General features: G+C 40.4%; 3 protein-coding genes across 3 annotated transcripts; all 3 read left to right on the forward strand.

The window, feature by feature from the left end:
- Nucleotides 1–572: 572 nt before the first annotated feature.
- On the forward strand, nucleotides 573–5,143 carry LOC129738073 (uncharacterized). Its single transcript, XM_055729256.1, has 2 exons — nucleotides 573–4,761; nucleotides 5,106–5,143. Exons 1-2 carry the CDS (start codon nucleotides 573–575, stop codon nucleotides 5,141–5,143), a joined length of 4,227 nt encoding a protein of 1,408 aa, XP_055585231.1.
- Nucleotides 5,144–5,297: 154 nt separating this feature from the next.
- On the forward strand, nucleotides 5,298–6,476 carry LOC129740052 (uncharacterized). Its single transcript, XM_055731639.1, has 2 exons — nucleotides 5,298–6,168; nucleotides 6,222–6,476. The coding sequence occupies exon 1, from the start codon at nucleotides 5,442–5,444 to the stop codon at nucleotides 5,937–5,939; it is 498 nt and encodes a 165-aa protein (XP_055587614.1). The 5' UTR covers nucleotides 5,298–5,441; the 3' UTR covers nucleotides 5,940–6,168; nucleotides 6,222–6,476.
- Nucleotides 6,477–17,491: 11,015 nt separating this feature from the next.
- On the forward strand, nucleotides 17,492–22,711 carry LOC129738800 (uncharacterized protein K02A2.6-like). The gene is made up of 4 exons (XM_055730099.1): nucleotides 17,492–17,679; nucleotides 18,216–18,719; nucleotides 18,786–20,174; nucleotides 20,318–22,711. Exons 2-4 carry the CDS (start codon nucleotides 18,216–18,218, stop codon nucleotides 22,466–22,468), a joined length of 4,044 nt encoding a protein of 1,347 aa, XP_055586074.1. The 5' UTR covers nucleotides 17,492–17,679; the 3' UTR covers nucleotides 22,469–22,711.
- Nucleotides 22,712–25,013: the final 2,302 nt, after the last annotated feature.

A 25,013-nucleotide genomic window follows, 5' to 3' on the forward strand; every position in this document is an offset into this window, starting at 1 on the left:
TGTTGAAAAAAGTGAGCCAATATTGACGTAAAACTGCGAAGCGGTTTTTGTAGCTGATGCTGTTTGCTGCTGGTGATTTTGTGTCTGCCGACTGAACAGATTTCGGTCATTTGATCACCCGTGCTGCCTCGTAGCAACCCGTTGCTGGTGTGTGCGACTTTGGACCAGTCGCGACGGATGCGATACTTCATCGTGCAGCGAGGATCTTTTCGGACAACAGGAATTCAGGGAAGTACTATTTTGCTTTCTTTTTGGGCTGTGGTGATCGAGAATTAGGATCCCACACATTTTGGCCTGTGTAAAATTTCTGGACTTCTCGTTGAGTGTTGGTCGAGAAGAATAACTAAAGTAACGCTGGTTGGATTAGAATCCGGACCAGAGTTGATTTTGGCTGATTTTGTGATAACAGCTTGGCTGAGACACTTTTGGCTGATTTTTGCGGTACATCAGCTCCGGAAAACCATCTTTATTGTTGCTGTCAATTATTCGCGCGAGACGTTGAGTCGATCGGTCGGGTGTCAATTCGGTGATTCAGTGAATTCAGCGGAAACAGTGATCCCTTGCTTGTGAAAATGCCAAGTGAACTGCGTGAGCTAATTAAGCAGGAGCGGAACCTGCGAAGAACACTAGACTCGGTGCGTCAGTTTGCTTCCGGTGAAAGCAACAATAGTGAACTGATAAGTGTACGTTTAGAACTTCTCGAAACCACGTTTATAGAGTTCAAAAAAGTGAGAACGGAAATTGAGTTGCAAACTGACCACCTGAGCAACACCACGGACGAGTTTAGTGATCAAGAGGCATTGGATCAAGCAAGGGAGGACGAGAATGTGGGAATCCTAGTGGAGTTCGAGGAGGACTACTGTGTGGTTAAAAGTAAACTCCGGCGCCAGCTGTCAGCGATTCGAGAATCAACCAACGCAACTCCAGCTCCAAGTGCAACCGTATCATCAGGTCCTCCATCAACTCTGGCAAGGGTGAAGTTGCCGGAAATAAAACTGCCGTTCTTTAGTGGGAAGACCAAAGAATGGGTCACCTTTCGAGACTCGTTCAAAAGCCTGATCCACTCCAGTAATCAACTCAATGAGACCGATAAGTTTTGCTACCTTCGTTCGGCCGTGACAGGTGAAGCTCTACAAGCGATTGCTTCAGTGGACATCACCGCCGCAAACTATGATATCGCTTGGTCTACCCTCGAAAAACGATACGAGAACCGGAAGCTGCTGGTAAAATCGTACCTGGACTCACTGTTTTCCATTGAGCCGATGAGGAAGGAGAGTTACGATTCTCTCAACAAGTTGCTCAGTGAATTCGAGCGGAACCTCCAGATGCTGCAAAAGGTAGGCGAGAACCCAGACCAGTGGAGCACGCTCCTGGTTCACATGCTGTGTTCTCGCCTGGATCAATCCACCCTGCGCCAGTGGGAAACCCACCACAGTTCCAAAGAGGTTCCGCTGTACGACGACCTGATGAGTTTCCTGCGTAATCATTGTTCGGTGTTGGAGTCCATCGCTCATCGGAGACCAGAGCTACCAGAAAACAGTGAGAAAAGTGTCAAGTTCAGTGTAAGCAACCCAGCAGTTCCCTCCCTGATGAAGTGTCCGTTTTGTGGTGATGTGTTTCACATAGCTTTCCGGTGCACTAAATTCCTTAAACAAACTGTCGGTGAAAGAAGTGAATCAGTGAAGCGAGCTAGATTGTGTTATAATTGTTTGTCCTCCGGTCATCTAGCTCGCGATTGTGTGAAAGGTTCCTGTCACCATTGCGAAATGCGTCATCACTCGCTTTTACACCCCATATCCTCCGTCTCGCAGCAACTAACTCGTCCTACACCTTCAGTGTCTCAGCCTCGTCGCCAGTCTTCATCATCATCACACACCTCACCGATATCCAACCAGCCAACCCCAAGCCACCCTCCCAACACTCAACCCTCGACCTCGTACCCAGTTACACAGCCCATTCTCACCACAGACCCTCAGCAAACCATAGCACTTCCCTCCCACACACCGAACCTCACGAAACAAGTCCTGTTGTCCACAGCCATCATTCGCATCCAGGATTCTCTTGGCAATACTCGACTAGCTCGAGCCTTACTCGACTCGTGCTCCCAGTTTTGCTTCATGACCACTCGCTTCAGCCAACAACTAAAACTTCGACACGTTCCAGAAAACCTCACCGTTCAAGGCATCGGTGGATCACGAGCTGTGTCACGCAAACTGGTTGTAGCTTCCGTTCGTGCTCGGACCTCGCACATCTCAGCTTTTAGCAGAGCAATGAGCTTCTTTATTTTGCCTGAGCTGACAGCCACACTTCCCGCAAAACGAGTCGAGTACGAGAGTTGGCGTTTACCCCACGATGCTCAGCTTGCTGATCCCAGCTTTTCGGAACCAGGAGAGATCGACATCATTATTGGCGCCGAGCACTTCTTTGATCTGCTTCTGGAAGGCAGATTCAAGCTGACGAGGGATGGCCCAAGCCTTCAGAACTCTGTTTTCGGATGGATAGTTGCTGGTACCATTCCGAATAAATCTGCATCCTGTTCGCCTTCCTCCGTGACTTGTTCAGTAGCAGAAATTCAGGAGCAGCTCACTAAATTCTGGGAACTGGAATCGTGTAGATCAACAAGTACCCAATCCGTAGAGGAGTCGACTTGTGAGGAGCTTTTCGCTGAAACCACCACCCGTGACTGCGACGGAAAATTTGTTGTCTCTTTGCCGAAACGTGATCACGTAATTCGGCAACTGGGGGAGTCTCGTAACGCAGCACTGAGGCGATTTTTCAGCGTAGAGAAGCAGTTTGAGTCCAACAGCGAAAAGAAGTCAGCGTACACATCATTTATGGAGGAATACATCAGTCTCGGTCACATGCGTGAAGTTCCTAACCCTGATGAAGCATTACCGGTCTACTATCTCCCACATCATGCGGTCTACAAGCCCGACAGTTCTACAACAAAACTTCGCGTCGTCTTCGATGCCTCCTGTAAGACTACCACCGGAGTCTCACTAAACGACGGTCTATTGGTGGGACCCGTAGTTCAAGAAGATTTGTTGTCCATCGTCCTTCGGTTCCGGTTGCATCGAGTCGCCGTTGTTGCTGATGTGGAGAAAATGTACCGCATGGTCAAGGTACAAGTCGAAGATCAACGTCTCCAGCGTATTCTGTGGAGAGAATCTCCAGAAATTCCGGTCCGTACGTACGAGCTCGTCACTGTAACTTATGGTACAGCATGCGCACCGTATCTGGCAACCAAGTGCCTTCAGCAGTTAGCAGACAGTGGAAAGGAATCGTATCCCGAAGCAGCAAGGAGTCTACAATACGATACGTACGTCGATGATTCTCTCACTGGAGCGAATTCAGTCGACAGTGCGATAAAGTTAGCGAAGGAGATGATTGAACTAGCAGCAGCAGGTGGTTTTTTGTTGAGAAAGTTCAACTCAAATTCAGCCGACGTACTGTCTGCATTACCGGATCATCTTATAGACGAGCGTGCTTCCTTGAACTTGGATTCTTCGACTGCAGCTGTGAAGACGTTGGGTTTAGTGTGGAAACCTACTACCGATTGTTTCGTTTACGACTGTCCAGTTTGGAGCGACAAGGCCAAGATCACCAAAAGAGTTGTGCTTGCAGAGACAGCACGCCTCTTCGACCCGATTGGACTTGTGGGCCCCGTTGTTGTCATCGCGAAGATATTTCTGCAAGATCTTTGGAAACTCCAGTGTGGATGGGACGATTCACTTCCAGAAGAGATGCAGAACTTTTGGCAGGAGTATCGGATGAACCTGAAAGCCCTATCTTCACTCTCGGTTCCACGTTGGTTGACCTTTCATTCCGAAGCAGCATTTGTCGAGATACACGGTTTCTGTGACGCATCCGAAAAGGCTTACGGAGCCTGTGTTTATCTTCGTTGTACAGCAGAAAATGGTGAAGTTACCGTCCGCTTGATAACCGCAAAATCCAGAGTAGCACCGTTAGACGACCTGAAGAGGAAGAAGAAGAAGCAGACAATCCCGCGCCTCGAGCTTTCATCTGCTCTTCTCTTAGCTCACCTGTACGAAAAAGTTAGGCGCAGTTTAAGAATTGCGCATTCTGCAGAGTTTTGGACAGATTCCACCATCGTAATCTGCTGGCTGTCATCCTTACCGTCCCGTTGGCAAGCTTTCGTTTCAAACCGTGTCTCCGAAATCCAGCATACCACAAAAGGTTGCCAGTGGCACCATGTCGCAGGAGTGGAAAATCCAGCGGACATCATCTCGAGAGGCATGATTCCAGCACAGCTTCAATATCAAACGATGTGGTTTGAGGGTCCACTTTGGCTGCGACAAGACCGCAGCACCTGGCCAGCTTCAAGCAATCCAGAACAAGTTGAACAGTCGTTACTAGAAGAGCGGAAAGTATGTTCGTTTCCTGTTACACCCGTCACTAGTGAAATCTTCGGTTGGCGTGAGAGGTTTTTGGATTTGATTCATCTTGTTGCGTGGATGCTCCGATTTGCGCACAATTCCAGTTTGAGAAACCCACACCAACGATCTTCCGGAAGTTTGACGTACGCAGAACAGTATGCAGCCATCCTTCACGTCGTTCGTGTAGCACAACAGGAAAGTTTCCCTGCCGAATTCGACGCTCTCCAGAGAGGGCGACCACTGAAAGCGTCATCCCCGATCCTCTCTTTGAATCCCGTGTTTGTCGATGGCATAATTCGCGTTGGCGGCCGGCTAGCGCACGCTCCGATAAGCGAAGACAGAAAACATCCGATGATCCTGTGCAGTAAACATCCCCTGTCGAAAATTATAATAAAGCACTACCACCACTGGTTTTTCCATGCCGGTGCTCAACTTCTTGTTTCTTCCGTCCGTGGGAGATTTTGGATCACCAGAATCAGATCGTTAGTCAACACAGTTCTGCACGAATGTGTGCAGTGTTTTCGTAACAAACCACGCGTAACAGAGCAGCTTATGGGCGACCTGCCAGCAGAGCGTGTTTCGCCATCGAATCCATTCGAGAACGTTGGAGTAGATTATTGTGGACCTTTCCTAGTAAAATATCCTTCAAGTCGTCGAATCCAACCCCGCAAAATTTTCGTTGCTATCTTCGTTTGTTTGGCTACAAAGGCAGTCCATATAGAGCTGGTCACGGACCTGACCAGTGATTCATTCATCGCAGCGTTTAAACGATTTGTTGGTCGTCGTGGGAAACCTCGAGTTGTGATGTGTGACAATTCGACAACTTTCGTTGGTGCTCGCCGGGAATTGGATGAACTCCGTCAGCTTTTTCGAAACAAACAGTTCCAGAGACATGTCGTCCATTCGGCAGTAGACGACGAAACCGAATTCAAATTCATCCCCCCCAGAACGCCTAACTTTGGTGGACTGTGGGAAGCCGCTGTTAAGTCATTCAAAACGCACCTGAAGAGGACGATAGGATGCACCATTCTCCGTTTTGATGAAATGAACACCATCTCGATTCAAATTGAAGCTATTCTCAACTCCCGTCCGTTGACACCAATGACTAACGATCCTGCAGATTACGAAGCCATCACACCTGGTCACTTTCTGATCCACCGACCGTTAACAGCCGTGCCGGAGCCTTCCAAGGAACATATTCCAGAGAACCATCTTTCGAGATGGCAAAGAACCGAAGTCTTTTACGAGCGCATTTGGAAGCGCTGGTCCTCCCAGTATCTGTCGGATTTACACAACCGCACCAAGTGGACTAGGAAACGAAACAACATAGCCGTTGGAACCATGGTGCTCCTCAAGGAGGACAACCTTCCCCCGTTGCAGTGGGCTCTCGGTCGTGTGACGAAAATCTACCCCGGTCCCGATGGCAACATCCGAGTCATCGACGTCAAAACCAAGGATAGCCAGTTCCAGCGAGGAATCCAGAAGATTTGTGTTCTTCCCATCAAGGACAACATTGATGATCCCGTCCAGCAGGAGAACTAAATTCACCACCACCCACTCCAGTATACAACATAAGTTTAGTCGTCCACCGAATTCGACCATTCCTGCCTTTCCATTGTGATGATCCTTTCGTGTCAAGCATCGGCCAACTTTATCTGGCGGTCATCGTAAGCTGACAGCAAACCACCATCGTCGTAGCTTCACATCGCAGTTTCATCTTCATCAGCGCCTGGGGCGCTCGCGGAGGCCAGGAGGCCTCCGCTCCAGGGAAGTTTTTGTAATGTGTGATTAAAAAGATAAAAAAGCACCCTCTCATCTTATTAGGTCGAATCGGTCCGGTGGACCACATCCAGTCATCTAGTCAACTAGTCATCTAGCCATCTAGTCAACCAGTTGTTCCGTTCTCCTGTCGTCACGTCGTCCAGTCACCACATCGTCCGTTCAACAGCCATCCGTACTACAAGCGATATGTGTTTTCGTGTCCTGTCGTTTGTACATCGTTGGTAAAGATCGTCCAGTCCTCATAGTTGCAGAAGCGCAACCAGACACAGCCAGTCTGAGCAGGATTCCAGCCCTAATGCCATGGGGGGTGACGCGGTCGCGATCGGACGGGTCGGACCTGTCACCCCAACCCCACCCAACGTTAAGTACCCTGCGTTACCTTCATCCTTTTAGGAACTTACTTGTTCTCCCTCACAGGGTCGGCGTTGCGTTGGAGGTTCTGGGCTGTGAATAACCGTAACCTGTATTGTCATCGCAGTGTTGGTCATCGTAGTCTTCGTCATCGTAGTCTTCGTTACCAGTACATTGTTAGTTTAGTTAGAATTAGTATTATTAGTGATAGTAGTCGTGCGCATGGGTTAGATTAGGTTAGATTAGATTAGGATTAGTTAGTATAGGTAGTATTGCAAGGCGGCCGGTATGTTAGTCTGAAAATCCGGTGTCGTTGCAATCCCTACAAACAGTCAACGCAATCATTGAATTAACCATCCTATCTCGCACTCTCCAAGAGGCGAGTTAAAATTAGCGCCATACGAGCCGACCCATGCGCCACACAATAGCCGGTACTTTGCTGGCTAAGTGAAACATTACCTACAATTAGACTTGCAATAAACGGCCAGCAGATCACACGCATCTTTTGTGTCTGTCCTGGACGTACCGTGTACCTAAGCAAGCAATAAAAACGTCTTCTAAGTTTGATCCGAACCGTCGCGCTATATTTTATTCGTTTATCGTTGAATATATGTACGTTTTTGCCCAGTTAATTTGTGCGTAATTGATTGTCTCCGAAAGTCCACATCCGTAAAAAAACATCTTTATTTGGCATAAGGAAACTTTACAGATAGGAAAAACGTATTTTAAGTTTTGAATGTGTATAAAAACATAAAAATATAGGTGATTCAAGATGTGTGGCCCACGATTTCCCACAAGCTATGATTTGCAAATTGGTTGCGTTTGTGTGACTTATTGATGTTTCATCAAAAATTTCTTTTCCACGTGAAAGATCATGACAAAACTAAGATCATAGGCGTATGAGAATATTTTTGTTATGCACTTTAGGTTCCCCATCGATGCAATTAGCGGGTGTATTTTTAATTTTGAAAGTAAATTTTTCTAACTTTTTTTAGCTTGATAAATAAAAGAAGCATATTTAGCGTTTTTAAGTCAACAACATTTAGAAATATATGCTCACGCAAAGCGACTACGATGACAGTTGGCTCGAGATTTTTATCTCAACACACATCTGAGATATTAAACGTGGCCCACGATACCCCACTCTCCCCTACTTATTTTGCTCGGATTCAATACCATTTTTTTTTTGAAAATCAAGGAAAAAATTCGAAATGCATCATAACAATTATAATTTTTGCCACCCAAAAATGAAATTTTCTCAAGCAAGTGTTATTAAAATAAACATAGACGACTTTTGTGAGCCTGACATCTGGTTATGTTTTTCAATGACAAAATAATGATTCAATTTTTTTTTTTGGTTTTTGTTGAAAAGTTTCCTGGATTTTTGTCAAACTTTCTCGGATATTGCTCGGTTGAAAATTTGGAAAATTCTCGAATTTTTCAAGGTTTTAAATAAAATATCCCGGATTTGCCTGGCCCGGATACGTGCGAAAGAACTTCTGGCAGTCTTGAGCTCTGTTCACCAGATATTTATGCAAATTTTAACATTTCAACCATCGATTAAAGAAAATTTCCTATTTTGTTACTAAACGATTTTAAAAAAAATCCTTATCATCATTTGAAAGATTTAGGAAGTATTTTTAAAAGTTTATTATAAAAATTTATATTTATCTATATTTATGTAAAGGAACTTAAAAATGAATAATCAAATGGTATTTAAAACTAATGCATTTATTTTTTATCTTTGCATTGTTGGAGCAAAAATGTCATAGAAAAAAAAATTATCGAAAAGTACACCCTCCCTCCCCCAGAATCAGTCCTGCTTCGGAGGGTTGAAATCTTAAAATATATATTAACATCAAGTACCAAAATAATTATATTATTAAAAGTTGTTCGATAGAGTACAATTAAAAAAATTGTCCATTGCCACAATATTTTACATTAAGTCAATTCCCATTCACTGGGTATTGTTCAATCATTACCGCGAATCAAGACGACAAAACGGTCCGGGATGTGTGTACATATATTTATTACTCGGTACACACCGTCTCAAAAGTATTCCGGACTAATCCATTCACAGAACATAATATATCCGTTGATCCATCGAGTGGCAAATAATAATGCCCCCCCGTGGACGTTCCGCTGCTGCTGGTACGGTTCCGATTCTTCAGCCCAAATGAGCGTTACAATATTCGTTTTATGCAATTTAGGGTGCCAGCATCCTGCGCTCGCATTCTCCCGAAAGGCGATGTTTGAAAGTGAGCTGACAATGTGAAACACTGTTGTTGGGTTCCGAGGGTTTGGCAGTGAGTTGGAAAAAACGCTGTTCCTCAGATCCGGGACGCTTTCCCTTTCGCCAAGAAGGAAGAGAAGCATCGTCAGAAGATGTCCCACTGGGCAGTCACACGACATTTGCTGCCCTCTTCCAGCTGAGATTCGGCTATTCTTCGTTCCGAAATTCAGCTCAAGGAGCCGCTCGAAGTAGTCCTGCCTAGCTGCATGAATGGACCCACCCGTTGGGCGAGGCGTTTGTTTCAGCCTTTTTGCCTTCTTGGCGTGGAAAGGAACACGACTTGGGGCGATCTCCGGGAACGATAAAAAGATTCCTTAGCTTCCAATCAAGGCGCACTAATTGATTGAAATATCATTCCTACCGTTGCGTTTCGTTGCGTTGATGGTGAAAGGAAGGGCACCCGTCTCGTCTTAGACATGTCGGTTGTTTGTCTTCGGCACTGTATGGTGGTCGGTTAATGGTGAACAATAGGCTAAATTGTATTGTTGCACAATAACCGGCACCACACTCATGACAAATTTGTTCAATTGTTTACGCACCAAGTGGTTTGGTGATTGATGGGAAAATTTATGGATTTCCTTGAACTGGTATGCTTCACCAGGCTATGCAAAATACATGAAAATACTACAGTAGCCCGAAGTCATTTCTCGGAGGCAAGATAGTTTGGTTAGGGATCTTGAATCTGACATCGTGTTCAAATATGTTAGAATGAGATTAGGTTCCTACTTAAAATATTGATCTTGCATCTAAAGTTGGAATTTAAAACAAAATGTTCATTTGAGAAGCCCAAATCAGCCAACTATCGAAAACCTATCACATGCGAAATTTCAACAAATCATACAATTTAGTTAACGTGTAAATTTGACACATTTTTGGGGGAAGTATGAAACACTACTTTCCCATCAATAACTTTTTGCAACTAGCCGATTTCTTTTGAATATCGTTTTTAGAAGCCTATATTATGTCGAACTTTTTACCCGAAAATTTCATCTTCAGAAAAGTTATAATATAAAAAAATTTGAGGGTTCGAAATTGTCACAATTTTTTTAAGGGTCACAAAACGAAAAGTGTGTGGAAGAAACAGGAAGAAATGGAATTCTTTATTTGCGTTTGATTGCAAAAACATGATATTTAGTTAAAATCTAAAGAAAATTCCGGAAGCAAATGGCAATCCTGTTGAAATTCGTTCTGCAGTTTTTATATACAGACTGACCCCATAGCACCACTATGTGTTTTCTTGTTAAAATATAAATGATTGAAAATTACGAAAAAAGCATCTCTTAAAACCCCCTTTTAATAAAGTGACCAAATTGTGACTATGTGACTGAAAAATTGAAAAGGAAAGGGTTTTCTTACACAGTTTGTTACTCATGTTCAACACACAAACTAAAAAAATGACTGATAAACAAAATTTTGGAAACATATTACAATGAATGTTTCAAATTTTCGATAAGTCAAGAAAGTAAGAAATAAATTAGTTTCGAAAGAATTTCTTAGCAAATTTAAAATTTAAAAAATCTGAATTCTAAAATAAATGTCCAATCTTGTACAAAACTTACCATGAAAGGATGTTAGGAAAATGATAATAATTGTTAATTTTTATGCATCTAAATTTGGAATTCTTTTCCTCATTTTCAACTGGAAGTTTAGTGAGAAATTCCTCTATCATTTTTTAATTTGAACAAAAAATATTGTGTGAAAATGTGAATTACCGATTACTGAATAAGAAATGAATATTTAACAGAATTTATTCAATGTTCTATGGTTTGATAAAAAGAAGAATAATTATTTTAAAAGTGCCAGTTATATAAGCCAGCTAAAAAACCTTTAATGAAGTAAAATCCTCCAGTTATCAAAATTTCATTTTTGAAGCTTAAATAATAACTTCATGTTCAACTACACTGACAAAGAAATGTTAGAAAATGAGTAATTTCGTGAATGATAAAAACTGATATTAAAAATAATGAGTTCAAAACTTTTGTTATTAATTTTGAAAGCACAAATCAAATACAAAGTTAGTTAACACTGCGTATTCAAGTTTATTTTTCAAGTTGCTACTTAGAACAATTTCCAAACTTTTGAGATTAATTTAAAATTTCATATAAAAAAATAATAATCAAAAGTTTTTAAATTTTCAATCGCAGGTTTTTAAGCTTTAAATTACGAGCTCTGAGTATTTTGTCTCTTTTGATTAAAATATTGGGTCCTGAAAGAACAGAAGGTTGAAACTATGTTTTATTATTAAAAATTCGGAGTTAAAGGCTTATGGTTGAAGAACACGAACATTCAGAATTTAAAAACAATTGTTAAAAATATGTCTTAAAAATGTAAAAAGTTTGATTAAAAAAAATCCGGCAAGTTGATCAGAAAATTGAAAAAAACTGTACAATAGAATTCGGTAAATTTATTTGAAAATTGAAAAAACAATATGAAAATAAAAAAAGATTAGTTTTTAAAAACATTTCAGGAAGAGTTTTTCAATAAACATGTTTCACTATAACCATTTTGGTGCTTATTTTTTTAAATTATTGATTTGGTAAATAGTGTCCTAAACTAGAAATTTTGTCAAATTCGGCCGAACACATTTAGTTTTGGTAATAAAGAGTTTATTACTAGTAAAATCCAACATTGACAGATAGGGTAAAGTATCTAGTTTTCGACAGTTTTTATCTAGGTTTACACAATAATCGTATATCGTAATTTTCAGAATTTTATTTCAAAAATCAAAAATGTTTTTTAACATAAAACAAACATTTTTCTACCCTTTTAGCACTTTTGGCTAACCATAAATGTGTAATTTCAGTTTTTACTGCCTTATTTAAAAGCTCATGTAGAGGATCCAGTTTTCGACAGCCAGTTTTAGTTTTCGACAAAAAAGTTTTAGTTTTCGACAGTCATGTTAAAATGGAATAATTAATCAACAAACAGCATCAATCATTTTCACTTTAGAAATCATTCAATTTTTTTGCGGCAAAACTGCTTTTATTTGAAAGAATGTGAAAAGTTTTCTGAATAAGGAGCCTAATGAAACCAGATTTCCATTGCTTTTGAGGACATAAAAGACCTCAAAGGCTGAAGCGTCGATACAATACAACAATCCACTGCACGACTTTTTCTTTCATACAATTTATTTTATGAATCAATCTTATGAATTTTTCTCGAATTTAGACGACCGGATGTCAGATTTCTGACAATCGACCGTGCACAATCATCTCGGAAGAAGCTTCATACAAATGACACGACCGGAAAACCCATTCTTCATGAAACAGGAAAACCATTCACATTTTGAAGATTCATAGTCACATATTTGGCGCATTACGACTCAGAGTTGTTGGGCATGTGCACAAAGGGCCTAGAAAAGAAATTTTTCAATTATAATATTTAAATTTGTTAAATTAGCTTACCATTAAGGGTTTTATTTTGCAAATTCCATCTTCAGTTTCGAATTTGCAAGTTGTTTGTTTACCTCTTGAAATCACAAAACTTCGGAAACCATGACTACGTAAGCTGCAACGCTGATGTCGAAAATTAGATGTTAAGTGATTTTTCAGCGCTAATTTTCGACAGATGAATAAAACTGTTGAAATTCGATTGATGGTTAAAAAAATGCGAAGTAATCAATCAAGATCAGATATTTCAAAGCATTATCAACATATTGGATTCACTTAAATTGCTGTTATTTTAAAAAAGTTCAGTTCTTTTCATTTTTGAAAATTTACTTTCTTTGGACCAAAGCTTCGAATTGAATTGGCCAATTAGACAGTAACTTTTGAATTAATGATTTACGCATGATGAGCAACTAGTTTTGTTTCATATTTATGTTCAACATGTGCTACGTTCGAAAAAGAAAAATTTAGAAATGTTAACATGTAGGATTTGAACAACTTAGAAATAAGATATGTAGTTTTTCAAAGAGTTGTCGAAAACTAGCTCCTGTCGAAATCTAGAGTATCTACCCTAACTGATTACGGAAAAATGTCATTACAAGTATTTTTGACATCACAGCAGAAAGTGTAAAAAAAAACTTGATTTTATTTAAAGCTCATCAATGCATATAAAACTTTTATTTTTAAATAATATGTTTTTGATTTGAGTTTTAGTAAAAAAAAATTGCAGAAACTTCTCTAAAGATTTTTAATTATTTTCAAAACCCAAATTAGTTGAAATTACCGTTTAAATTCATTGCACCTAAGAAAAATGTAAATTTTGTGGCCCTGTGTAAATTTTTAAAACCCTTTTTTTTAAGTATTTAGAAGAACAAAAAAACACGAAATAAAATTGAGTATGAAATTGTTTTTTTAAGAATATTTCATATCAACATAACATTTGTTATGACATAAAAGATTTTTTTAATAAAAAAAAATGGTTTGTTTCAATCTCTATCTTAGTTACACTTTTTAATAAAAACCCATTCTAAAGACGACATAGGGTTTTTGTATATCAAGTTTTGAGTTCCAATACAAAAGGTTGATTGAACTAAAAATTAAAATCTACAATCAAAGTTAGTTTCAATTCATGAACGTCAAATAATGTCGTAGATCGAAATGTCTCAAGCCAAAGGTGATTTATGTCGAAATTCCGAAAAATTTTCTGACTGACTGATCAAGTAATTTACCGTTACTATGAACAGGCGCAATTCAAATTACTCTTTCATTAATTTTTTTCGGTAAAAAGTGACTTTCGGTGATAAAAGTGACCATTTTTCGGAAAATAGTGACTTTAGTGACCAAATGATGAAAAAAGTGACTTTTTAGTGACTGACCAGAAAAAAGTGACCAAGTCACTAAAAAGTGACTCGAACAGCCCTGAAAAGGATACAAAAATGATCGGGCAAATTTCAGTCTCCCCCCCCCTAGTTTCTCTCGAGTTCCTTTCATTCAGCCAAATTTAACTTTGAATGCACACGATTAAGTAAGAATGCGACTGGTTACGTAGGTTGTTTCCCTTAATGTGGTTCCTACAACATCAATAAATTAGCAAAACGACTAATTAATGAATGAACATTCACAAACATTCAAATTAATTAGCAATGATATAAGGTTGCCAGATTTTTTTCAGCAGGTATCCGGGCCGGACAAACCGGGCAATTTTTATATAAAAACCTGGCAAAATCCGGGCGTTCGATTTCAAATTGACGACCATAAATCCGGGCAATATCCGGGCTAATTTTGTCAAAACTCAAAAGTTCCTCAACAAAAATCAAGAAAAAAAAATTTAAAAAAATCTTTTTTCATCAAAACTCATCGATAGATATTGAACCGTATTTTAGGCTTCCAAAAAACCTTTCATAATTTATTTTTATAAAACTTGCTCAAAATATTTCGTTTTGTAGGTTTTTGTTGTGTTTTTATTGTTTAATTTGGCAAATAAAGTGAATAAATTCGGGCAAAATCCGGGCATTTTTCAATGAAATACGGGCAACCGGGCCGGGCCGGACTGTTCTCAAATTTAGTTTTAAATATCCGGGAAAACCCGGATAAAACCGGGCAATCTGGCAACCTTATATTAGGAAATTAAAATAATTTATCGACACTTGGAAATAGCAGAGGACTGAACCAGCTGTCAAATCGCATACAAACGCATCGTACCAAATTTTTGGTACCAGAACGTCAGTGTGGTTCCCGAAATTAAACACTTCACCCCATAACAGACTTGAAATAGGGTAACATTTTGGTTGCCAAACTTATCTGTTGTTGACATACTGCAGATTTTGAATCAATTTTAACAAGGATTATCCTGAAAACTCGGCAATTTGTGCCCAACCATAATTTATTAATGTTACCAAAGATCCCTTTGATTGACATTCCAGAGCCGCAGATATCATTTTAAGGATTATTAAAAAATTGCTTATGGTTAAAATTGTTGCAATGAAGACGGCCATGTTGCCCATATACGTGTTTCACTCGTTTGAATTTTCTTCTTCCTGCGGGTTTCTTGACTGAAAACTTGGTACGGAAATGTTTGCTTTCTTCAGCCCCTTGGGAAATAGTGAAAAAATACATTAGGCGAGGCGGGTTAAATGCGCATAAAGGGTGATACGGTCAAAATTTGGTCAATATCAACTTGACGTATTTCTTTCAATTTTGCATTGAAAAAACCTGAACACTAGACCGCTGCAGGCTTTGTATGGGAAATATGAAATTTATGAGTTATTATAACTCCCATACCATTTTTTGATGGTATTTTCACACACAAAAATCTCCGTAAAGTTTGGAAGCGATACATTGAGTCCTGATTTAGCGCAACGAGTTTTAATTTTGTATGGAGAATTACATGGAGAATCAATTTTTTTTTATTCAAAATCGTTACAGATTTACAGAAACTTCGGAGAAATAAAAAAAAGGCTGAATACTACTCCTCGAATTAATCTCTACAAATGATGTGCAGGTACTATGATGCTTAGTTGTAACACAACAAAGATATTTGGAATTTAGAAAAGATTTATCAAAAACTCAGACGAGTTTGCTTCACTCATGGCATCGCTGGCTGAAAACTTGCATGCAAGTTATTCCTTCCCAGATCGAAGGAACGGTCCCGAATCGGTCCAAAATCGGTCAGAAATCAGTCCAAAGTCAGTCCGTTTTACAGGTGAAGATTTACAATGTTGAATTCTTCATAAACTAAGTTTAGTTACTTTACTTTACACTATGGTGGTATTATTTAGAGAAAAAGCATCATTATTACAGTAAAACAATCATAACTTATATAATTTTCAGTCGATTTCGGTAAACAACCTCTTGAATCATTTGCTTTAACTAACTCACAGAATCCACATGAAATGATTTTTATTAAATGTTATAACCAGGTCCGAAACCATAAATTAAGTTGATTTATTCTAAAAAAAATGCGTTATTTATCGTGTTTTCAATCATTAATTGACAAAAACTGTATGTATTGTGTTAAATTTACACAAAAATGAAGTTCAGATGATCAATTGCAAATTTAACACTAAACATATCGACATTTTTTGTGTACCTGTTCATACCGCGAGCGGTCAAATGACAGCAAACACCTCTTCCGCTTAAACTCTCTTGTTTCTCGACCGATTTCTACAAAGTTTATAATTTTGGAAAGCTCGTGAATTGACTCAAATACAGTTATCAGACAAAATTTAACTTCAATTATTTTTCTCAAAGTTATTCAAAGTCGAAGAAAAAAACAATCGAAAAAACAGGCTTCGGGAAAAGGCTATAAATCAGTTATTAAGTACTCGCAAAAAAAAATTACTTAGTGCCTGAGAACGCTGAAGTTAGAAGCTATATGTTACACATATGGAAATATTTTTTGAAAATTTCTTAAGATCATGGCCACTAAAATGTAAAAAACTGGTAAACCGTAATTTTTAATAAATCAAACGCCAAAGCTGTTCCCGTTTCATTAGAAAATTTGTGTAAAGTGAAATGGAAATTTGACGTAATTTGTGACATTTTGGCATCTTTAGATTTCTAAAACATGAAACACAGAATTTATGACGACTTTTCAAAGTCAGCTGTTTCTTTTTTAACTTTTTATCAATCTGCCTTTTTTGAGACTATTCTAGCACCTAGAATTGGCTTTGCACTGGATCGCAACGTTCTTAGGCACTGAGTGAAATTCTTTTCGAGTCCTTAATAACTGATTTAGAGCCTTTCCCGAATCCTGTTTTACGAATTTTTTTCTTCGACTTTGATGAACTTTGAGAAAAATAATTGTAGTTGAAATTCGTCACATTACGCGCTTTCCAAAACTATAAACTTTGTAGAAATCGGTCGAGAAACAAGAGAGTTTTAGGGGAAAGTGTTTACCGTCATTTAACCGCCCGCGGAATGAATAGGTATACCACATGCGTAACTTTATCTTATTTTTCAACTTGGTTGTGAATTTCGGGAACGTTTCACCACATCTATCACCATATATCTTCAATAATCTCAAAAAGTTTGTATCTTACTTTCTACATAGTGCTGTAGTTTTTTTTTCTATCTGCGTTACCCGATTTAAAATGACTTTGTGTATGCCACGCAGTAGCTTGTATTCAAGTATTTAGCTAGGAAAATTGCATGCAAGTTCATGATTCCAGTGCTGCTGACAGTTTTGACTGTTTATCTACTATGAATGATTTTTATTTTACAGATTGCTTTAACTTTTTTCTGGTAGCATCTAGCTGAAAGTAACCTTAGTAAAAATTTAAGTTTAAGAATACAGTAACCCAATGAAGAAGTTATTTTTTGCATAAAACTCTAAATCGTTTCCCTAGCGATTTTTATCTAGAAAAAAACTTTCCCCATACTAATTTCCATACAAATTTAAAAACCGTTGCGCTAATTCAGGGATGAACCAAATCATCTTATATTTAACACAGATGATTGGAGAGCAAAAAGGAATCGGAAAAACACATGGGAGCAAAAAGTTAGTTTTTGCAGCGGTCTACTGAACACCCCTCATTTTGAAGGTGTGTGTGTGTAGAATGTTGCTCCTATTTTGATTTTGGAATTCACTCCTCAGTTGTCAAAATGCCGTCCAAGGAAGCAGCGTATCAAAATTTCGCTCGCGCATCGCGAAAATCCGAGCTACTCGCACGCAAAGCTGGCAAAATCGCTGAAAGTTGCCAAATCAACCGTTACAAATGTAATTAAAGTTTTTGGGGAATGTAGTGTATTGATTATTATTCAGGATTGGAATAGTTCTCTGCACACCTTGCCATATCTACCTTGTATTATGTCATATTGCTACCACCAGCATATACACATACCTTGGCTTGCTGACGGGCGAGCTGTCAGGTAGCCCGCCACTCGATCGGGGATTAAGTTGCTGACTACGGAGAAGGACGGACGCGAATCTTACAACTGGCGACGATTGGAAAAATCGAGGAAATTAGAGGTAAATATACATCCCGTGGAAAACTCTTCTTGTGAGGAAAGACACAAGGGAGAATGAGGAAACTTTTGCTAGAAAAGTGAGCGACTGGTGCTAACTTGAATAGTGTGTTTAAACGCGAGAATCAAGTAGGATTTTCCGTGGGTCGAACTTTGCGAGAACCAAAGTGGTTCTCATGGCGTTGGCGGGAATCATAAGGATTCCCCCTGTATGAATAGCGAGAATTTCTTAGAATTCTCCTGGGGGCAAAGTTCGAGAGAATGTGGAAATTCTCAAGGAGTAAGCGGAAATCTTGGGATTTCCCTGATGTCGATTCAGAATCGGAAGGATTCAGATTGAATGACGGGACGCAAAGCTTGATTTTCAAGAGTGAGGTTATGTCAAAGAAAACTTTGCTCTGTGCAGGATAGTCCCAAGCATGTTTTCTTTTCCTCCAGGCGTCATATTTGGGGTTAATTCACGTTGGAATTAATCGGAGTTAGATTCACATTTACTTTTAAATGAATGTGTTGAGTAAAGTTTTGTTTTTGTTATTCCAGATGGAGGAATCGCGAGCTGTTCCACCCTTTCGTTGCGATAGGATCGAAACGGGAAAGCTTGCTCGGGAGTGGAAAGCGTGGAAGGAGTCCCTAGAGTGTTACTTTGCTGCCTATGATATAACCGATCAAAAGGTTATGCGTGCGAAGTTGCTCCACCTGGGCGGCACTGCCTTGCAGTCGGTATTCAAGAACCTTAAAGACCACGACCACGTCCCACTGGTAGCACTTGTTCCACGATGGTACGATGTGGCGGTGGAGAAACTCGATGAATTTTTCGAGCCACGGCATCAAAGTACCTCCGAACGCAGAAAGCTCCGGCTGATGAAGCAGAACCCTGGTGAGAGGTTTGCGGACTATATCATTCGACTCAAGCAGCAAGCTGCCGAATGCGGATTTGAGAAATACGGAGCCGAGATCGAAGAAGTCTTGAAGGACATTTATCTTACCGACGCTGTGGTCGAAGGATGCTCTTCAAATGAAGTACGCAGGATGATTTTGCTAAAGGTTTGTTTCTGATGTTTTTTTTTATGAATCAGACTGGTTTAATGGTTAGGTTTATTTGTTTTAAAGGATTTACCCTTCGCGGACATTGAAGCGATTGGTATGACCCAAGAAAGCGTGGATCAGCAGATGGTTGAGATTACTTCGACCCAGTCGGCATCTCACTCAGGAGAGAAAATATTCCGTGTCCATCCACAATCTCGAGACCACCGCGCAGCTCCCAGCAATGACACCAACAACACGTGGCAGATAAAGACATGTTTCAATTGTGGCCGTACTGGACATTTTTCAACTGCTTTAAAATGCCCAGCACGGGGTAAAGAATGCCGCAACTGTAAAACATACGGCCATTTCGAGAAGCAATGTCGTAAACGGAAGTCGCTGCGCACAGGACCCTCGGAGAAGAAGGTTCGGGTGATTGAAACCGTCAGCACGGACAACGCTCCACGTGTCGAGCCACTTGAGGACGAATACCAAGAAAACTCTACGCCGGATAAGGTGTACTACGCCTTTTACTCAGGTAACGAATCGAATGTGCTTACCTGCGTCGTCGGTGGTATCCCAACGCAGATGTTGGTTGATTCTGGCGCTGATGCCAACTTGATTAGTGAGGTGGTGTGGACGAAAATGAAAAAGGACAACGTTGCGGTGTATTCTTCAAAGAAAGGAAGCAATCGGGTGCTGCGGGCCTATGGAAGCAACAATCCTCTGACCATTTTGGGATCCTTCGTTGCGGACATATCAGTGGGTGTTAAGACCGTTCAAGCTGAATTTCTCGTCGTTAAAGGCGGTCAACGGTGCCTGCTCGGGGACTTGACGGCAAAGCAACTTGGAGTGTTGCATGTAGGACTGCCCGTTAATCGTGTCGAGATTTCTGCGCGTCCATTCGGAAAAATCAAGGGAATCAAGGCTTACATTCACATGGACCCCGAAGCTGTTCCGGTATTTCAACCTATGCGCCGGATTCCTTTGCCGTTGGAGGAGGCTGTCGCCAAGAAAATCGATGAATTACTGAAGCGTGATATCATCGAGGTCAAAAAGGGTCCCACCAGCTGGGTATCTCCTCTGGTTGTCGTAGGAAAAGCAAACGGCGAACCGCGATTGTGCGTTGATCTTCGGCGAGTGAACGAGGCTGTTCTCCGCGAGCATCACCCGATGCCTGTCGTTGAGGACTACATTGCGCGATTGGGAAGAGGATCTGTTTGGAGCAAGCTAGATATTCGTGAGGCGTTTCTGCAAATCGAACTAGCAGAAGATTCTCGAGACGTTACAACTTTTATGACCAACCGAGGACTATTCCGCTTTAAGCGATTGCCGTTTGGCTTGGTAACGGCACCAGAGCTTTTCCAAAAAGCGATGGACGAGATGTTGGCAGACTGTAGCGGCACCTATTGGTACCTCGATGACATCATCGTCGAGGGAAAGGACGTCGAAGAACATGATAATCGTCTTGAGAAGGTACATTGATCTGCTGATTATTGATAAAGCTTTGTTTCTTGTTTTTTTTTAATCCTTATATAAAATAAACTGAATTTCTCGAACTTAACTCCTATCGTCATGCAATAAATAGAACTGGGTCTTAGTTAGTGTTTTGTTTCTAGGTTCTTTCTAGATTGAAGGATAGGGAAGTTGAGCTCAAATGGGAAAAATGTCAGCTGCGCGTGGACGAATTGGAATTCTTGGGGTATCACATCTCCAAACAGGGAATTAGGCCTTCCGAGGCGAAAGTAGCAGCCCTAATGTCATTCCGCGAGCCTCAGAATGAAGCAGAGGTACGTAGCTTTCTCGGCTTAGCAAATTATCTGAATAGATTTATCCCACACCTTGCTACTATTGATGAACCGTTGCGCAAACTTTTGGTCAAGAGTACTAAATTCGAATGGGGTACAAGAGAATCCGATTCTTTTCAAGCAATCAAAACTGCACTGAGTAACGTGAGTATTTTAGGATTCTATCGAGTAGAAGACCATACAGCTGTTGTTGCCGATGCCAGCCCTTCTGGGCTAGGAGCTGTTCTACTCCAATTCGACCATGAAAATAAGCAACGCGTCATCAGCTTTTCATCCAAATCCTTAACAGAAACCGAACGACGGTACTGTCAAACTGAAAAGGAAGCGTTAGCCGTCGTTTGGAGCGTGGAACGCTTCCAGTACTATCTACTTGGAAAGAAGTTTGACATTATGACTGACTGTAAGGTTCTTGAACTTCTGTTTTCTAAGCGCTCAAGACCTTGCGCACGCATAGAACGCTGGGTCCTGCGACTGCAAACATTCGACTACTACATCGTACACGTCTCTGGTGATAAAAACATAGCTGATCCTCTGTCTCGCTTAGCTGTCCAAGAGCCGAAACCTTTCGATCCTGCGGAGGAAATATTCGTTCGTGAAGTAGCCATGCAATCAGCTAATTGTGCAGCACTTACATGGAACGAAATATTGAAGGCTTCAGAGGCCGACAACGAGATTCTTGAGGTTTTAGATATTCTAAAGGATGGCAATCTACAGAACTTGCCTGTAGAGTACAGGGTAGTTGCCAATGAGTTGTGCAGCTTCCAAGGAGTGCTGCTACGAAGCGACCGAATCGTTATACCTGTTTCATTGAGGGAAAAAGTACTAACAACAGCTCACGAAGGCCATCCCGGTATCGTGATGATGAAGGGGCACCTGAGATCCAACGTGTGGTGGCCCAAAATGGACCAGGCAGTGGAACGATTCGTCAAGCGCTGCAGAGGCTGTGCATTAGTTGCTGCACCAGAACCACCAGAGCCGATGAATCGTAGTCGTCTTCCTACATCCCCTTGGCAAACTCTAGCGCTTGATTTTTTAGGTCAACTACCTGAGGGACAACACTCGTTGGTTGTAGTTGACTGCTACAGCCGGTACATAGAGGTAGTTGAAATGGAAACAACGACTACGAAAGATGTTATGCGGGAGTTAATGATCATGTTTAGTCGGTATGGCATTCCATCCTTCTTGAAGGCCGATAACGCGCCACAGATTAGTTCGGATTGTGAGGAATTTCGGGAGTTTTGTTCGACTAACGGAATTAAGCTGCTGAACACCATACCCTACTGGCCTCAATCCAACGGAGAGGTAGAAAGGCAAAATCGGTCGATTTTAAAACGCCTTCGTATCTCACAGGAACTCGGGAAGGATTGGAGAAACGAGCTACGGCTGTATTTACTAACATATCATTCCTCCAAGCATCCAACCACAGGAAAATCTCCAGGAGAGTTGATGTTTGGACGCCCGATCAAAAGCAAACTACCGACCATTTCAAACTTTCCTGAAGACGGAGAAGTGCGCGAGAGAGATGCTCTCGTCAAAGAAAAGGGGAGAGAGTATAGTGACAGAAAGCGGCATGCAAAAGAAAGCGATATACGACAGGGGGATGTTGTACTCGCTAAACGGATGCGCAAAGCGAATAAATTGGACACAGAGTTTTCGAACGAAGAGTTCGTAGTTCAGCGTAAAGAGGGGACTGATACCCTTATACAGTCAAAGCTCACTGGTAAACAATACAGGCGTAGTTCGGCGCACCTGAAGAAGATCGAGGACCAAGAAACCATACAGGAGACTCACAGCGATGAACTACGAGAAGTTCCGGATCTTATGCCGGCAACGGCTCAACATGAATCCGGACCTATGACGGAAACAGAAAACACACCATCGGAGACAGCATCTTCCCTAAGACCTTCAACTACACGACGAAGGAATGCACCGTCGAAGTACCAAGACTATGTTCCGCATTGATTTTCAGATTTTGGAACATTATTAAATAAATCTCTAATCGTTAAACTATTTTGCATTTTTATTTCAAAGGAGGGATTGTAGTGTATTGATTATTATTCAGGATTGGAATAGTTCTCTGCACACCTTGCCATATCTACCTTGTATTATGTCATATTGCTACCACCAGCATATACACATACCTTGGCTTGCTGACGGGCGAGCTGTCAGGTAGCCCGCCACTCGATCGGGGATTAAGTTGCTGACTACGGAGAAGGACGGACGCGAATCTTACAGGGAATGTTTGTCGACAGCCAGGAAGTCTGGATCGGGGGGAAATCGAAAACCGGAAGCCGCTGAGACGACAAAGAGAGTTGCCGGTAGTTTCAAGCGAAACCCTAACCTCTCTCTCCGAGATGCCGAAAATAAGCTGGGTGTATCGTCTACAACCATACATCGAGCCAAAAAACGAGCCGGACTATCGACTTACAAGAAGGTAGTGAATCCAAATCGCGATGATAAACAAAATACGACGGCCAAAGCGCGATCCCGGAGACTGTACACGACCACGAAGTTTGACTGCGTGGTAATGGACGACGAAACCTACGTCAAAGCCGACTACAAGCAGCTTCCGGGACAGAAGTTTTATACGGCAAAAGGAAGGGGAAAGGTAGCAGATATTTTCAAGCACATGAAACTGTCAAAGTTCGCGAAGAAATATCTGGTATGGCATGCCATCTGTACCTGTGGCTTGAAATGCAGCATTTTCATAGCTTCCGGGACTGTCAACCAAGAAATTTACGTGAAAGAGTGTTTGAATAAACGTCTGCTGCCTTTCCTGAAGAAACACTGTTGTTCCGTACTGTTTTGGTCGGATTTGGCATCTTGCCATTACGGTAAAAAGGCCATGAAGTGGTACGCCGCCTACAACGTGCAGGTGGTTCCCAAGGACAAGAACCCTCCCAACACGCCAGAGCTCCGCCCAATTGAGAAATACTGGGCTATTGTCAAGCGGAACCTAAACAAGACCAAAAAAACTGCTTAGGACGAGCAGCAGTTCAAGGCAAACTGGCTTTCTGCGGCGAAGAAGGTGGACAAGGTGGCTGTACAAAATCTGATGGCAGGGGTTAAGCGTAAGGCCCGGCAATTCGGATTTGGAAAAGCGGAAGCCTAACTGAATATTTTTTCTGAATTTTATATTTATTAAACTTGAAAAAGAAATTTAATTTGATTTTTCAAATAAACGATTTCACCGATTTACACGCGTTTTCCCTTGACCAAATTTTGACCGTATCACCCTTTATTAAGGAAAGTATTCATTTTCTCCCATATTCCAATAGATAGGAGTCTGAAAACTATATGCACATGAGTGGACATCTGTTTCATATGCGTTAGAGCAATTTTTCTGATAAAATCTCTTACAGTTTTTGTGAAAATAATTTTATAATAAAACTAGCAGACCCGGTAAACTTCGTCTTACCATGTTAAACTTGGCGTCCATTTTCAATTTTTCCTAGTTTTTTTTTACATTTCTCTTCTTTCCCTTTACTCGAATCGTCCCGCTTAATTCTATCAAAATTAAACCATAGAATTTTAACTCAACGGGTCTTTTAAAATCCAATTTTTGTTACTTGTTCCATAAATAACTGTATGTTGATAATATGTATGTTCCATTTGCTGTATTCCATTTAGTGATTTATTCCGTTTTGTTCGAGTTCACAATAAGGTTTAAACCGAAATAAAAAGTATCTCATTTATTGGAATATATTGCTTATGAATCTTCGGAAAATTTTTGAAGTATTTTCCGAATATTTTGCCTAACGCAGCGCTTTCAGCTCCCAATTAGGTGGTGTATTTTTAAGAGCTGAATAATTGAAATACATAAGAAAAGATTTTTGACTAACCATTTTCAAACAGCTTTTTTTCATCATCCTCATGCTTCAAAGCAGTTTGAATTAAAATCCATATTTTCACCAAAATCATTTCCAAATAGTTTCGCCTGATACTTAAGTTATAGACTTTACACATTTCAACTTAAAATGTTCCCAAACAGCATTTGTCATGGCATTAAATCTGACGATTTTGTTAACTGCAAATTACTTTTTTTTAATTCAAGCAAAAAATGCAAATTAGTTCATTTGATTTCATTTAGGATTATGTAGTATTTTTAAGATTAATAAAATTAATTGAAAAGCAGATTTTTTAAAATTTAATAGATCGAAATGTTCAGGCTTTGATGGTTTCGTGAGTTCATTTCAAAAATGAAACATAGGGGCAAATGCAAACGAATATCATCACAGTTCAACTTTCATGTTTTCTGAAAAAAATTCATATTTTCAAAAAAAAATTTTGGTTATGTTGACAAAAAGAAATATCGAAGTATACATTTGTATCATTTATTGGGGCAAGTGATAACACATAGGTCTTTTTCAGATGCGTCAGTGAAAAGACTTTAAAATGAATTTAATAGTTGTTCTTGTTTGTCTGTTTTATCAACTTTCATTGATATATACTAAGTTTTCTCCGGAATAAAATAATGCTTGGTACTTCAATTTCACTGAATGCTGTT

The sequence above is a fragment of the Uranotaenia lowii genome, chromosome 1 (assembly GCF_029784155.1).
Source record: "Uranotaenia lowii strain MFRU-FL chromosome 1, ASM2978415v1, whole genome shotgun sequence".
NCBI classification, from domain to species: Eukaryota; Metazoa; Arthropoda; class Insecta; order Diptera; family Culicidae; genus Uranotaenia; species Uranotaenia lowii.